General features: G+C 42.2%; 1 protein-coding gene across 1 annotated transcript in view; it reads right to left on the reverse strand.

The window, feature by feature from the left end:
- The window catches only part of LOC137436513 (glutamate receptor-interacting protein 2), a 535867-nt gene that overhangs the window by 463053 nt on the left and 59544 nt on the right, over positions 1 to 13270 (reverse strand). The window contains exon 7 of the mRNA XM_068130374.2: positions 9444 to 9589. Within this exon, the coding sequence (XP_067986475.2) occupies positions 9444 to 9589 (146 nt within the window). The remainder of the gene's footprint in view (positions 1 to 9443; positions 9590 to 13270) is intronic.

Below are 13270 nucleotides of genomic sequence, written 5' to 3' on the forward strand. Positions count from 1 at the left end.
TGTCTGGTTGAAAGATTTTAATCTTACAGCCACCATGTTGGTGCTCACCGTCACTGCGATGCGAAGCGAAACACGCCTCAGAGCTGTCACATTCACAATCGCTATGTCGTATGTACTCCCGAGACGTGTTTCCTTCATTGTAAAAACTACCAAGTCAACAGTTAAAAGGATTTTGAGCCGATAGGTGTTACGACCTTGGCAAGATCGATGGAGACAGCGATCTGTTAGCTTATACACTGCCCAAATAGCTATGTGGAATTCTCTCATGTAGGGATTAAACCCACGTCGTTTGAACTTTGGCAGAGGTCATTATTTACTTTTAATGATCTAAAATGGCCGATAAAAAGTACATTCCGGCAAGTCCTCGGTCTCTGACCAATTTTTCATTTGTCTGTCTGTCTGTTTGTTTGTTTGTCCGCACAGAATAAATATGATTTTTTTTACAATTGCTATTATAAGGGGTTGGACACTTATCCAACCAAAATATTCTCGTTTTGTATTTTTAATTAATTTTCTGAAATTTGTATAGTTTGTTTTTCACTTGGAAGTGGTGGGTTACGATGTGTACATGAAAGTGGGAAAAGTCTGCTTTAATGCATTTTAATTCCAGGCTATATGGCAACAAAAGTTTAAAATTCAGAAAGGGTGTGTAGACTTTATATAGACACTGTACATGATTGGATAGAATATGCAGGTGCATTCCAAATTAGTTTTCTGAAAGCATTGGTTGTAGGGAGAGAACATGCAGGCAGCATTCGTACCAGGACTAAATGTACCAGGAAGAATAAACGGCCTCGACCTCGTTTCGCTTGGCCTCAACCGAATAATTTTTTTTAGAGTTGGCGTTTCTATAGGCTATTGTGAGCATCCTGTTCCAAGGAGGTTTTGAACACCCCGCGTATTAAATAACATTCCTACAATGGCTTATTTGATACCTACTATAATGGTTTGGTACATCTCCAAAACGAATACTCAGTGCTCGCCTGTTGAACATCTGTGTTCATTACTAACAATACAAATTAGAAAAAAACATTTAAAAATAAAGAAAAAACATGTCGGGATAGAATTCCCCCACAAAAAAACTACCAAACAAGGTACGAATGACACCACAATATGACATGTCTCGATGTCTCATTTCCACAACAAATAAAATCCACAATTACACCAACCCACATTACAAATGCACTATTCCCTCTCATATAGACATCTTCATACAATTGATACTATTGCCACACAGTCACCAATGACAAAAATGTCAAAACATGTCGTGATGGCAATCCGTAAAAGGATTGTGGTGCATTTTCTACCTTGTTTGGTTGTTTTGTTGGGATTCCAACACTGCATGTTTTTCATTATTTTAAGATGTTTTTTCTAACTTGTTTCTGTTTTGTTAATTTTTTTGTGGGAGAGGAAGGGAGAGAGAATTATGGATGGTTAGGAAAATAGTATCAGGTGATAAATTGTGGTCCAATTGTCACGTGGAAATGATGTGCTGAAATGATGTGCTGAAATGATGTGCTGAAATGATGTGCTGAAATGATGTGCTGAAATGATGTGCTGAAATCATGTGCTGAAATCATGTGCTGAAATCATGTGCTGAAATGATGTGCTGAAATGATGTGCTGAAATGATGTGCTGAAATGATGTGCTGAAATGATGTGCTGAAATGATGTGCTGAAATGATGTGCTGAAATGATGTGCTGAAATGATGTGCTGAAATCATGTGCTGAAAAAGGGTTTTGTTTTTTTTCCAAAGGGGATCTTTTATAGGGTTATTTTAAAAGAGAGCCTCCGTGATGTATTTTTGCGGGCCCTTTTCAATTTTAACTGCCGTAATATTTTGTTCATTGTTTAACAAATATCGGTGATTAACACATACTTTACCACTCTTGATTCCAGAAACAGCCACACAACACTCCATTACACTCCACTGCAGTTACCCATTACTTTATGTCAATGCCTGTCAAGTGTCACTCATCGTTCTGTGCCATCATCAGTCCACGTACGATATTATGACTACATGTACAAGTATATAGCAGCGAGAAAAGAAATATGGTAATTTAGAAAAATATATATGAGTTCTGACATTCCTCCTACCTAAAATGCACCGAAGACAGTCCCAAGGTCAATATTCATGCCCAACGAAGAGGGTCTCACACTCTCAATTTCTCAAAACAGATTCACATTATTTGTCCTAATATATTCTGTACTGACTCGTGTTTTTTATCCTTCTATTCTTTCAACGACAAAAAATAAACCCTGAGTCAAATGAAGTGTGATTCACCACACAGAAGAACTCAAGAAAAAAGCTGAAGAAATGTAAGTATGGTTGACTGGTTCTTTGCCACTTTTGTCTTTATTTCTCTGTTCAAAAAACTTCCAATTGTAGGAATCAAATGACACACACACATATATATATATATATATATATATATATATATATATATATATATATATATATATATATATATTGGGTGAGGTCACTTCAGGACTCCAGGCAGTGGTGAAATTGGCTAAAAAGTAGAAACAGACAAATTTGATAAAGGTTTCAAATCAATTAAGTCAGCCAATATGACGAACTGAAATGAGACCTGTCACCATATAATTAAAACCTAATCCGTTATCATTATGCAGTATTACGAAATGAATCTGTAGTTTTCTTTTTTATTCATACTTGTAAATACAAACTCCAATATAATTTTTGAAAGATCTGTTTGTTAAGTTGAAAAATGAGCTGATGGAAAAAATTGGCAAGACTTTAATATTGCTATACCCACATGCCTGGCAATGAATTCGGAGGCGGACGCCTGGCTCTTACAGACCAATACAACCACTCTTTTTTAGGTCACCACATCTCAATTCTCAAAGAGATTAACTTATAAAATGGGCCGTAATGTCCGGATGTCTGTCCGCTCGTCCGTTAACTTTTTGCTATTTTTGCAATTACTCCCTTATCACCTGGCTGATTGTTCCTTATCACTCCCTTATCACCTGGCGACACCTGAATACAATAAAGTATTCCGCACAATCGCCCACTTAGATTTTTCGATTTTGGGTCATGGGGCTCCGAGCAGGTGGGGGTGGGATGAACCCAAAACTTTTGATCCCTACTCATCCCTTATTTACCAACCAATTGCTCTGACACCCGATACTCGATGGCCCACACAATTTTTCAGGCTTCAATTTTGTGAATTCGGATCATTGGGGATCCCAGCAGGGGGGGAGGGGTGGGGGTTGCAAAGGGTTGCAAAGAACGGGAAGAAAATTGGACGAAAGTTACCATTTTAGACCAAAATGCATTTTAAATGAAATCAAGGCCAGGATAGTTTAAGTCTCGTTTTCAGGAAAGTTCATGCGATGTGTGGACGGGGAAAAGGAGAGAGGTGGGAGGGGTGGAGAGGAGGAAGGAGGGTGGATAGGAGGGTGGATAGGAGGTTAAGGTTCCCCACTGGGGAATTAGTTAATAGTCCCCTACCGGTGTACACCGGAGGGGACTATAGGTTTGCACGCCATCCCAACGGTCTGTCCGTCTGTCAGTCCGTCAGTCCGTCAGTCCGTCAGTCCGTCCGTCCGTCCGTCTGTCCGTCTGCCCGTCGGTCCATCAGTCCGTCAGTCCGTCACACAAAGAAAAGTTTTCCGGACTTTTTTTCTAAACTCTTTATGCTAATTTCAAACTTGGCACATGGTTTCCTCATGGTAAGTTACAGATCAAGTTCGAACTTCACGACGTTTCGATCATTTTTGACAAAGTTATGGCACTTTGAACTTTGGTAATTCTGATAATTCTGATGATCCTTAACTCAGTACCATTTTAAGTTTTAATTTCCTTTAAAAAAGATTTTCTCTGCAATAATAGGACCGATTGAGATCAAATTTTCACCGTAGGGGGGACTCGGTCTGTAGAATATTTTAATGGTAATTATGACGTCACAGGTCACGTGATTCGGCCGCCACGAAAACCCCTTTTTCTCTGCAACGGCTGAACAGATCGAGGCCAAACTTTGCAGGCAGAATCGCATACCCATGACGAACAAAAAAGTCAACGACGTCATGCGTCACATGGTTTCAGAGTTATGACGTTTTTAAGCATGAACCTTTAAAACCGAGCCCCTCCCTCATTTTTGATCCAATCGAGGGGAAACTTCACAGATCTGTTCAGCATGTCAGTCTACTAAAATGTCCTTTTGGAATTTGCGATAGGGCACGTGGTTTGACAGATATCGTTAATTAAACGAAAATATTTTAAAAATGGATATCTCTTGAATCGCAAATACCTCAGACCGTGAGTTGGTAATTATATAATTCACATAGTGCAATACGTGCAGGCTGCTCCACGGAGCGACCTTGCGGGCTTATCAACGAGGCGAGGCGTGACACACATGTCTCAGCATACCTCAGTTCAAATTTGTTAACCAGCATCAACCGTGCATAAATTTGCATATTCGATCATTTTTGACAAAGTTATGGCACTTTGAACTTTGGTAGGAGACATGTATTGCAGCGCAATACTCAGAATGCTTGTTTATTATACTTGGTAAAAGTACAGCGACTGAAAACTGAAGTTAGGGATCGAACCATAGAACGATTATGTATTTTCACACTACCAGGGTTTATATCGAGTTTATTTAAGGTGAGTTTATTCTTTTCCAACTGTGTAATTAAATAATACTTCGAAAAACTTTGTACATAATAAATTGTTTATGTTGACTAACTATGGAATGCAATATTTATTAAATAATGCTTGCTTTTAATCAATTTTTAATTTTTAAGCAAAGTGTGTTTGATGCTTTCAAGATTAAAAATGAACAACAGAAGTAAGTCAGTCATGGCAGGTTCTCCCCACTTCTTCTACTCAAGTCAAGTCAATCAAGTCAAGGTATACTAGCCACTCTTTATATACCCTTTCTCCTCTCCCCCTATCCCCTGTGTGTGATCCTCTCCACCTATTCCCTGTGTGCGATGCTCTCCACTGTGTAGTGTGCACAATGAGGAGTTGGAGAGGAGCGAGGGGTTGGAGAGGAGTGACAGGTTGGAGAGGAGTGACAGGTTGGAGAGGAGTTAGGGGGGGGGGAGATGAGTGAGGAGGGGATGAGAGGAGAGAGGAGAGAGGAGTGGAGAGGAGTGATGCGGGAAGAAGAGGAGTAGTGAGGAGGGAAGGGCGAGAGAAGAGTGAGGGGGGAGAGGAGTGAGAGGTGTGTAAAGGAGAGGAGATGAGTGAGGGGTGGAGAGGAGTGAGAGGTGTGGAGAGGAGAGGAGTGTGGGGGGAAAGGAGTGAGAGGTGTGGAAAGGAAAGGAGATGAGTGAGGGGTGAAGATGAGTGAGGGGTGGAGATAAAGTGAGGGGTGGAGATAAAGTGAGGGGTGGAGAGGAGTGAGGTTGTGGAAAGGCAAGGAGATGAGCGAGGGGTGGAGAGGAGTGAGAGGTGTGTAAAGGAGAGGAGATGAGTGAGGGGTGGAGATGAGTGAGGGGTGGAGAGGAGTGAGGTTGTGGAAAGGCAAGGAGAAGAGTGAGGGGGGAGAGGAGTGAGAGGTGTGTAAAGGAGAGGAGATGAGTGAGGGGTGGAGAGGAGTGAGAGGTGTGGAGAGGAGAGGAGTGTGGAGGGAAAGGAGTGAGAGGTGTGGAAAGGAAAGGAGATGAGTGAGGGGTGAAGATGAGTGAGGGGTGGAGATAAAGTGAGGGGTGGAGATAAAGTGAGGGGTGGAGAGGAGTGAGGTTGTGGAAAGGCAAGGAGATGAGCGAGGGGTGGAGAGGAGTGAGAGGTGTGGAAAGGAGAGGAGAGGAGCGAGGGTATGGAAAGGCGAGGATATGAGTGAGATAATAAAGTGAGATAACAAAGATAAAGATTATAATGAACTTTTGCAGATAATAAAGCAAGTCGCCAAGTCGGGTGTTACCATGCTCCAGTGGAGTGTCTGAGCTGGCTAAGCAACATGCCTGTACGTTCTCCCACCCACCACCCAAATGGTGGTTCGAGCCTGATCAATAAGTTGTTTAACTCATTTTACTCTTCTCTTCTTTAAGAGCCAGGTGCATACAACAACTCAAGCCATTCCTTATTGAACCTCCCATTTCTGAGCTCTTTCAAACAGCGCAACAATAAAAGGCTTTTATTTTCTTTTTTTAATATTGTGGTATTTCTACTATGGGCTTCTGCTAGTTTCAGTAATCCTTACTCTAATTCACTGACTGGTGTGTGTTTGTGTGTTTGTGTGTGTGTTTTTGTGTGATTGTGCGTGTGTGTTTGTCATGCTACTCCTCCTACATTTCTCTGTGGATTACATCCAGACTTGCTATATGGGATCAGCATGACCCCAATTAGAGCATACGGATGTCCCAGTCTATGTATGCATGCATAATTGGCGTGCAATGGTTATGTGAATGACTCTCGATTGCCGAACAAGTTCAATTTATTTTACAACGCTATGGTATGAGTGCATTGCCCCAGAGACAATGTCGCTTCCTCCCGTTAGAATCATTGTCATCGCTTCAGCCATTATTGTGCTAACCTGGCTGAAGAAAGATGAATCAGTTATCATCTTTCTGAAATAAAGAAAGAAAGAAAGAAGAAGAGGTAACAATTCGGCAGTTTAGTGACCTCAGGATCATGATACATTGTTGGTGGGGGACTTGAACAGATGCTTTTACCACAGAATCATTTCCGGGATAAAACTTCTTGAAACACACCTGGTGATTCAGCTAAACATCCTTATTAGTCCCCTACCGGTGTACACCGGAGGGGACTATAGGTTTGCACTCCGTCCCTCCGTCTGTCAGTCTGTCAGTCTGTCAGTCCGTCACACAAACAACAGTTTTCCGGACTTTTTTTTCTAAACTCTTAATGCTAATGATTTCAAACTTGGCACATGGTTTCCTCATGATAAGGTACAGAGGAAGTTCGAACTTCACGACGTTTCGATCATTTTTGACAAAGTTATGGCACTTTGAACTTTGGTAATTTCCCCAACAGTTTTCCGGACGACAGACTGCCGGTAGCGGACATGTATTGCAGCACAATACACAGAATGCATGTTCGTCCCCTACCAGTGTACACCGGAGGGGACTATAGGTTTGCACTCCGTCCCTCCGTCTGTCCGTCTGTCAGTCCGTCACGCAAAGAACAGTTTCCCGGACTTTTTTCCTAAACTCTTAATGCTAATGATTTCAAACTTGGTACATGGTTTCGTCATGATAAGTTACAGATCAAGTTCGAACTTCAGGACAATTCGATCATTTTTGACAAAGTTATGGCACTTTGAACTTTGGTAATTTCCCCAACAGTTTTCCGGACTTTAATTTGGAGTGCGGTAAGTCAAAGCTGTTAATATTCCTTGTTTTAACTCCAATTTACATTCTGTTTCCACTTTTAGTGAGAAGTAGGGGTCTGTGCAACCATTCATAAACTTTATTTGGTGCAAATTGGATAATTTTTGGCTGAGTTACCTCAGACCGTGAGTTGGTAATTATATAATTCACACCTAGTGCAATACGTGCAGGCTGCTCCACGGAGCGACCTTGCGGGCTTATTTTAACTCCGATTTACATTATTTTTCCCCTTTTAGTGAGAAGTAGGGGTCTCTGCAACCATTCATGAACTTTATTGACAAAGTTATGGCACTTTTAACTTTGGTAATTTCCCCAACAGTTTTCCGGATGACGGAATGCCGGTAGGGGACATGTATTGCAGCGCAATACTCAGAAAGCTTGTTTTTCTAGAAAGAAGTCTTGTAGCAATGCCTGATGTATTAACCTCTGTGAAAGCCAGTATCAGCTATTTATTTTTGCTTTGGGAACATATTTAGTGTGCCAATTCAATCAGCATCACATGTTGAGTTTTAGGATGTCACCGACAGTCGGTTTTGCAATGACATTTCAATCTGTTGAATCTAAGTTCTATGTGCAACTCATTATCAACTGTGTATTTCATTTTTGCATTCCTTTTTATATTTGTGCAAAACTGAAGCAATTTAAAATAAGCTTTACTAGCGTGCCGAAATGCTTCACTACAGCGGTAATTGCCATTCATGCCTAGTTTTGTCTTCAGGGATCTTTTTCATGCCAATTATCTTTGATGCCAATGTTTCTAAGGATTCACATCAGGCACTATTTTTTCCCCATACAGTGTAAATGGAAAAATTGCTTTCACACAAAATATCAGGTTCATCAAGCAGGCGCATTTCATCGCATATCTGAACGACTTGGAAACAAACACTGCAAATTTGTGTTAAAGTGGGTATCCTCCGTTTTGCTCATACACCACGTTAGAGAAAACAAACTTATTGTTTTGGTTGACCTACAATCAGAGAGAATGCCAGCAAAGGTACTCGACTTCAAATTTTGATTTGGTGTGTTCCGTGGGTCGAGGTGCTTGCATATCTCATCAATTTCAAGGCAGACAAGATGCAAACCCGGCCCTTTACCCTCCACAGTGCGAGACGTACGAGGTCCGTACTTTGACAAGTGCCCTCCTACGTCAAGCTCCAACAAGCGGGTAACCGAGCAAAAGCACATCAGCCACAGATCACTCCAGCAGAGAAACGGGCTGCCAACTTTGCGTTCAAGTCTTAATTTAACAGACCACCGGTCAGAATCACACTTGATGAGATCCCAGGACATAAGGTCTTCAAAGTTTTGCTCTCTACACCATGACGTATGAAACTTTCAACAATGCAACTTCCCAGTCTTAACTATAACTCTAATTTGCATTTATCAGTTGTTATTCTTCAAAGTCAAATCAATTGGGAACCTGCAATATTTGTCACCAAACAACCAAAATAATATCTACTATGTCTACAAAATACGTAGAATTTTTACCCCTGCCCTCTTCTCCCCACATCTGCATGTCCCATTAATTTCCTTCCTTCCCAATAAAGTTAGCTTCTTGAAATATTATTTCACTTGCCTTGCTTCACAATTCAGAAATAATATCGACCCATTTGCAGGCAACATGAATATCCACCAACTGGCTACTATAGCACATCCGAATACGTATACCGATCGCTCTGGACTACTACATATACAAAATATCGGCAATAGTATTCACAGTAATATTAAAGTACTATAACAACGAAACAAAGGATCATTTAACGTCAATATTAACAAGTAATAGTGTCTGTTGTACAGCCACTCAATTTTACAAAATAAGTGGCAGACATACTTACTGGACATTGTTTAGGAAGCTGGCAGAGCAAAGAAAGAAAGGTCATTGAAGATAGAGCATGCAAGGAGAAAGCCTAACATTAAATTGTGTGCATGGGTAATAAATGGCTGAACTTATATAAGGCTGAGAGAGAGCACTGGAAAGTACAAAAAGAAACAAAAGAAAATGAAGGAAAGGAAAGGTCACGAGTACAAATGAGAAATGATTAAAATATATGGTCAGACCACCAAGCTCTCTTGTGTGTGCTTTAGAGTTTTCTGATTGCGGGCCAGAATGCAACTCTCACCAGGATTGCAGCAGTCGTACTCCACCAGCAGTTCAGATTCATGTCCGCAGCACCTGAGCAATGCAAGCACATCCTCAAGAGAAAAAGCTCGCACACAGGCTCCGTCTACTCCTACCAGTCGATCTCCAATCCGCAACGAGCCTTCTCTGAAAATTCACAGAGTTTTGAGACAAAGTAGGTCAAGCTGCTGTCAGCAGGAGGTTTCAATAGCTGTCAAACACATTCTCTTCTTCAATATCTGCTTCATCCAGTGTTCTCTTAGAACTTGGAGATGAACCATGATGCATGAACGTAACTACGACACACATTGAATAATACACACATGCAGTTTGATGTAATATTTTTGTAACATTAAATCATTCTCTCTGGAGGAAGAGTCGACACTAATGTACTATTCTAATATACTTTTACATACTTGACAGGATATATATAAGTATACATATACATATACATATACAGTCACGTGAAAAAGTAAGTACACCCTATGCAAAGTTTTGTCTTTTTCCACATATTTCAACATACAGCTATTTGATCTTCATTTCAACAATATTGATAGATAAAGGTGATATAATATCACAAATATCATGAAACATTTACATTTTGTAGTCCACTGTATAATTTAAATAATTTCGCATGTGGAAATTTCGCATGTGGAAAAAGTAAGTGCACCATTGGCTCTAATAGGTGGTATTGCCCCCTTTGGCAGAAACAACCTCAAGTAGGCGTTTCTTATAACTGTCTACCTGTCTCTGACATCGACTAGGAGAAATTTTTGCCCACTCCTCCATGCAGAATTCTTTCAGCTGTGCGATGTTTGAGGGGTTTCTTGCATGCACAGCTCGTTTCAAATCCCCCCACAACATCTCGATGGGATTAAGATCCGGGCTTTGACTTGGCCGTTCCAGAACCCTCCATTTCTTTATTTTCAGCCATTCCTTGGTGGATTTACTGGTATGTTTAGGGTCATTGTCATGTTGCAAGGTCCACCTTTGGTTGAGCTTCAACTCTCCGACAGATGGCCTCACGTTATCCTCAAGCACCCTCTGGTACAATGAAGAATTCATAGTGGATTCTATGATGGTGAGCTGCCCAGGCCCTGATGCAGCAAAGCTGCCCCAAACCATAATATTTCCACCACCATGCTTTACAGTTGGTATCAGGTTCTTGTGGTCAAATGCTGTCTTTGGTTTTCGCCAAACATGTCTTCTGGTACTGTGGCCAAATAGCTCTACATTTGATTCATCTGTCCAGAGCACATTGTTCCAGAAGTGCTGGTGTTTGCCGAGGTGTTCATTGGTAAACTTTAGTCTTGCCCTGATGTTCTTTCCGGACAGCAAAGGTTTCCTCCTGGCACACCTCCCATGTAGATCAAATTTGTGCAGCCTCTTTCTAATGGTAGACTCGTGCACTTTGACATCAACAGTGGCAAGAGCTACCTGTAGGTCCCGTGATGACATTCTGGGTTTCTTAGAGACTTCTTTCAACATCTTGTGGTCTGCTCTTGGGCTGAACTTGCTGGGGTGGCCTGGCCTGAACAAGTTGGCAGTTGTTTGGAATCTTCTCCACTTGTAGATGATCTTCCGGACAGTCGAATGATTGATTTCAAATTGTTTGAAGATCTTTTTAAATCCCTTCCCAGACTCGTAGGCATCTATAACCTTCTTTCTGAAGGCCTCAGAGAGCTTTTTTGATCTAGGCATGGTGACGCCGCACACTTCATCAACAAAGAGCAAACCAAACTAAATGTCTGAGGTTTAAATAAGACAGGTTCCTCCAAGATCCTCTCTAACGATGTTCTAATCATTTGCACCTGAGCTGGTGCATCTGATTCTAATTTTAGGTATTTTAAGTAGTGGTAAATGTAGGGGTGTACTTACTTTTTCCACATGCAAAATTTGCATTTATGTTTATTTAAATCATACAATGGACTACAAAATGTAAATGTTTCATGTTATTTGTTATATTATATCACCTTTATCTATCAATATTGTTGAAATGAAGATCAAATAGCTGTATGTTGAAATATGTTGAAAAAGTCAAAACGTTACATGGGGTGTACTTACTTTTTCACGTGACTGTACATATATTTGACTCCATGCAAGAGGTGGAGCTATGCTAATTAATTAGGGTATAAGGTTAAATTCCCTGAGTGTAGATTGCCTCTGTGGTTTCCCCTTTGTTCCTTATGACATTGACAACACCAGCCATGCGATCAACACTAAATTAAATAAACTACACAATCACCGACCGGATCTGGACATTCGACTACCACTGACGCCACCAGCCGAGTCATCGCAAGGGGGGCCGTGGGGCCCCGCCCCGAGAGATGATGATTGCTCGTGGCCGTGGAGCGATCTGATAGCGCTCCTTGATTGGCACGCACGTGATGTCATCACAGAACGTTCCAGCATGAGGGACAAAAAGGCAGAGCACTGCCATTTTTGCTCTCAGTTCGTGGCTGGCATCACAAATGGTCACGGTTCATTTGCTCTCTTGCGCTGGGTTTTCATTAAGGACTGGACGCATTGCTTTCTCTAGTGCTGGGCTTAGTCATAGGCGGTTGCATTCACACACTCTCTCTGTTCCTGGCTGCGGTGGAAGGCGGACGCATCCTTCTCTCTGATCCCAATGGTGCTGGCTTTGTGACGGCTGTGTCTCCGTGGTGTCTCCGTGGTGTGTGCGCCTGAGAGACCTCGGTGCTTTGTGGAGCGTGGGACGGCAGAGGAGAGAGCTTGGCTGCCTCGCGTGGGCGGCTGCCGGTGGCATGAGTTCGCGCCATTGGGCGTTTCCCGCGCCAGGACTCGGGGGCCCGTTCGGCGGCCAGCGGGATTTGGGGACCGCTTGAGGAGACCACGGAGAAGCAGGCAAACACAACACACACATTTTTACTTTCGTTATTGTATTTATCCCTTTGTCTGCTTCATGAGTCCGTCTGTAGACGTCTCGATTTATGAATTTTAGTTTACCATACAGTACTGTTATCCTGGCATTTATTTTTTATTAAACCCGTTATTTGTACATTTTCAAATAATTAGTGTCTGTCTTGTTTATCGGTCGTGAGTTTGGGGATGCCCCAGTGAAATCCGTGCAGGTAAGCCTTGTCACCCTCCACCCTCACACGTATGAAAAGTGCCGCCATAGTTTGGGTATGCCTCGGAGTTACAGCTCGGTTAGCCATCCGTCACCCAGGGGTGTTAATCCCGCAGTGAAAGCGACAATATATACACACACACATATATATATATATATATATATATGTATATATATATTTTATATATATATATTGTTACAGACACGACTTTGATGTTAAGGTGGGCCGAGCGGAATGGCCGTCGTGTCCGCACAAATTACCCGATTGTACTCGAACGTTGACGAAGCCGCGCCACGCTGGCTCAATAAGAAAAAGAAGACACCCGGCTGGGTTATAAAATGACGACACCAGGGATACGGTTCTCAAGACCTCCGGAGGAGATTATATTCGTTACGGAAGGTCAGATTACAGGGACGAGAGGTACAACATAGAAAGACAAGCACTTAGACACAATCTTATATTATTCCCCAACAGACGACAGGCAAACGGGACAAGGCTGACTCACACGGGGGTTGATGGCAGGAAAGCGGTTGTCGATGGCTCCAGGTCCTCCTGGGCTCAGGGCAGGATCGACCCGGTCCGGTCCAGAGATGCGGAAGGTTGCACAGCGCTCAGAGGTGACGTTCTTTCTCAGGCGGGTCTTTCTCAGGCCTCTCCAAACTCAGGCGCATCTGTTTCAGCGCTCGCAGGTCCGTCTTTCTCCAGCTGGGGGCGCATCTCCCGTCACATCCGGCGC

This window comes from Myxine glutinosa, chromosome 11 (assembly GCF_964187855.1).
Source record: "Myxine glutinosa chromosome 11, kmMyxGlut1.1, whole genome shotgun sequence".
Taxonomy (NCBI): Eukaryota; Metazoa; Chordata; class Myxini; order Myxiniformes; family Myxinidae; genus Myxine; species Myxine glutinosa.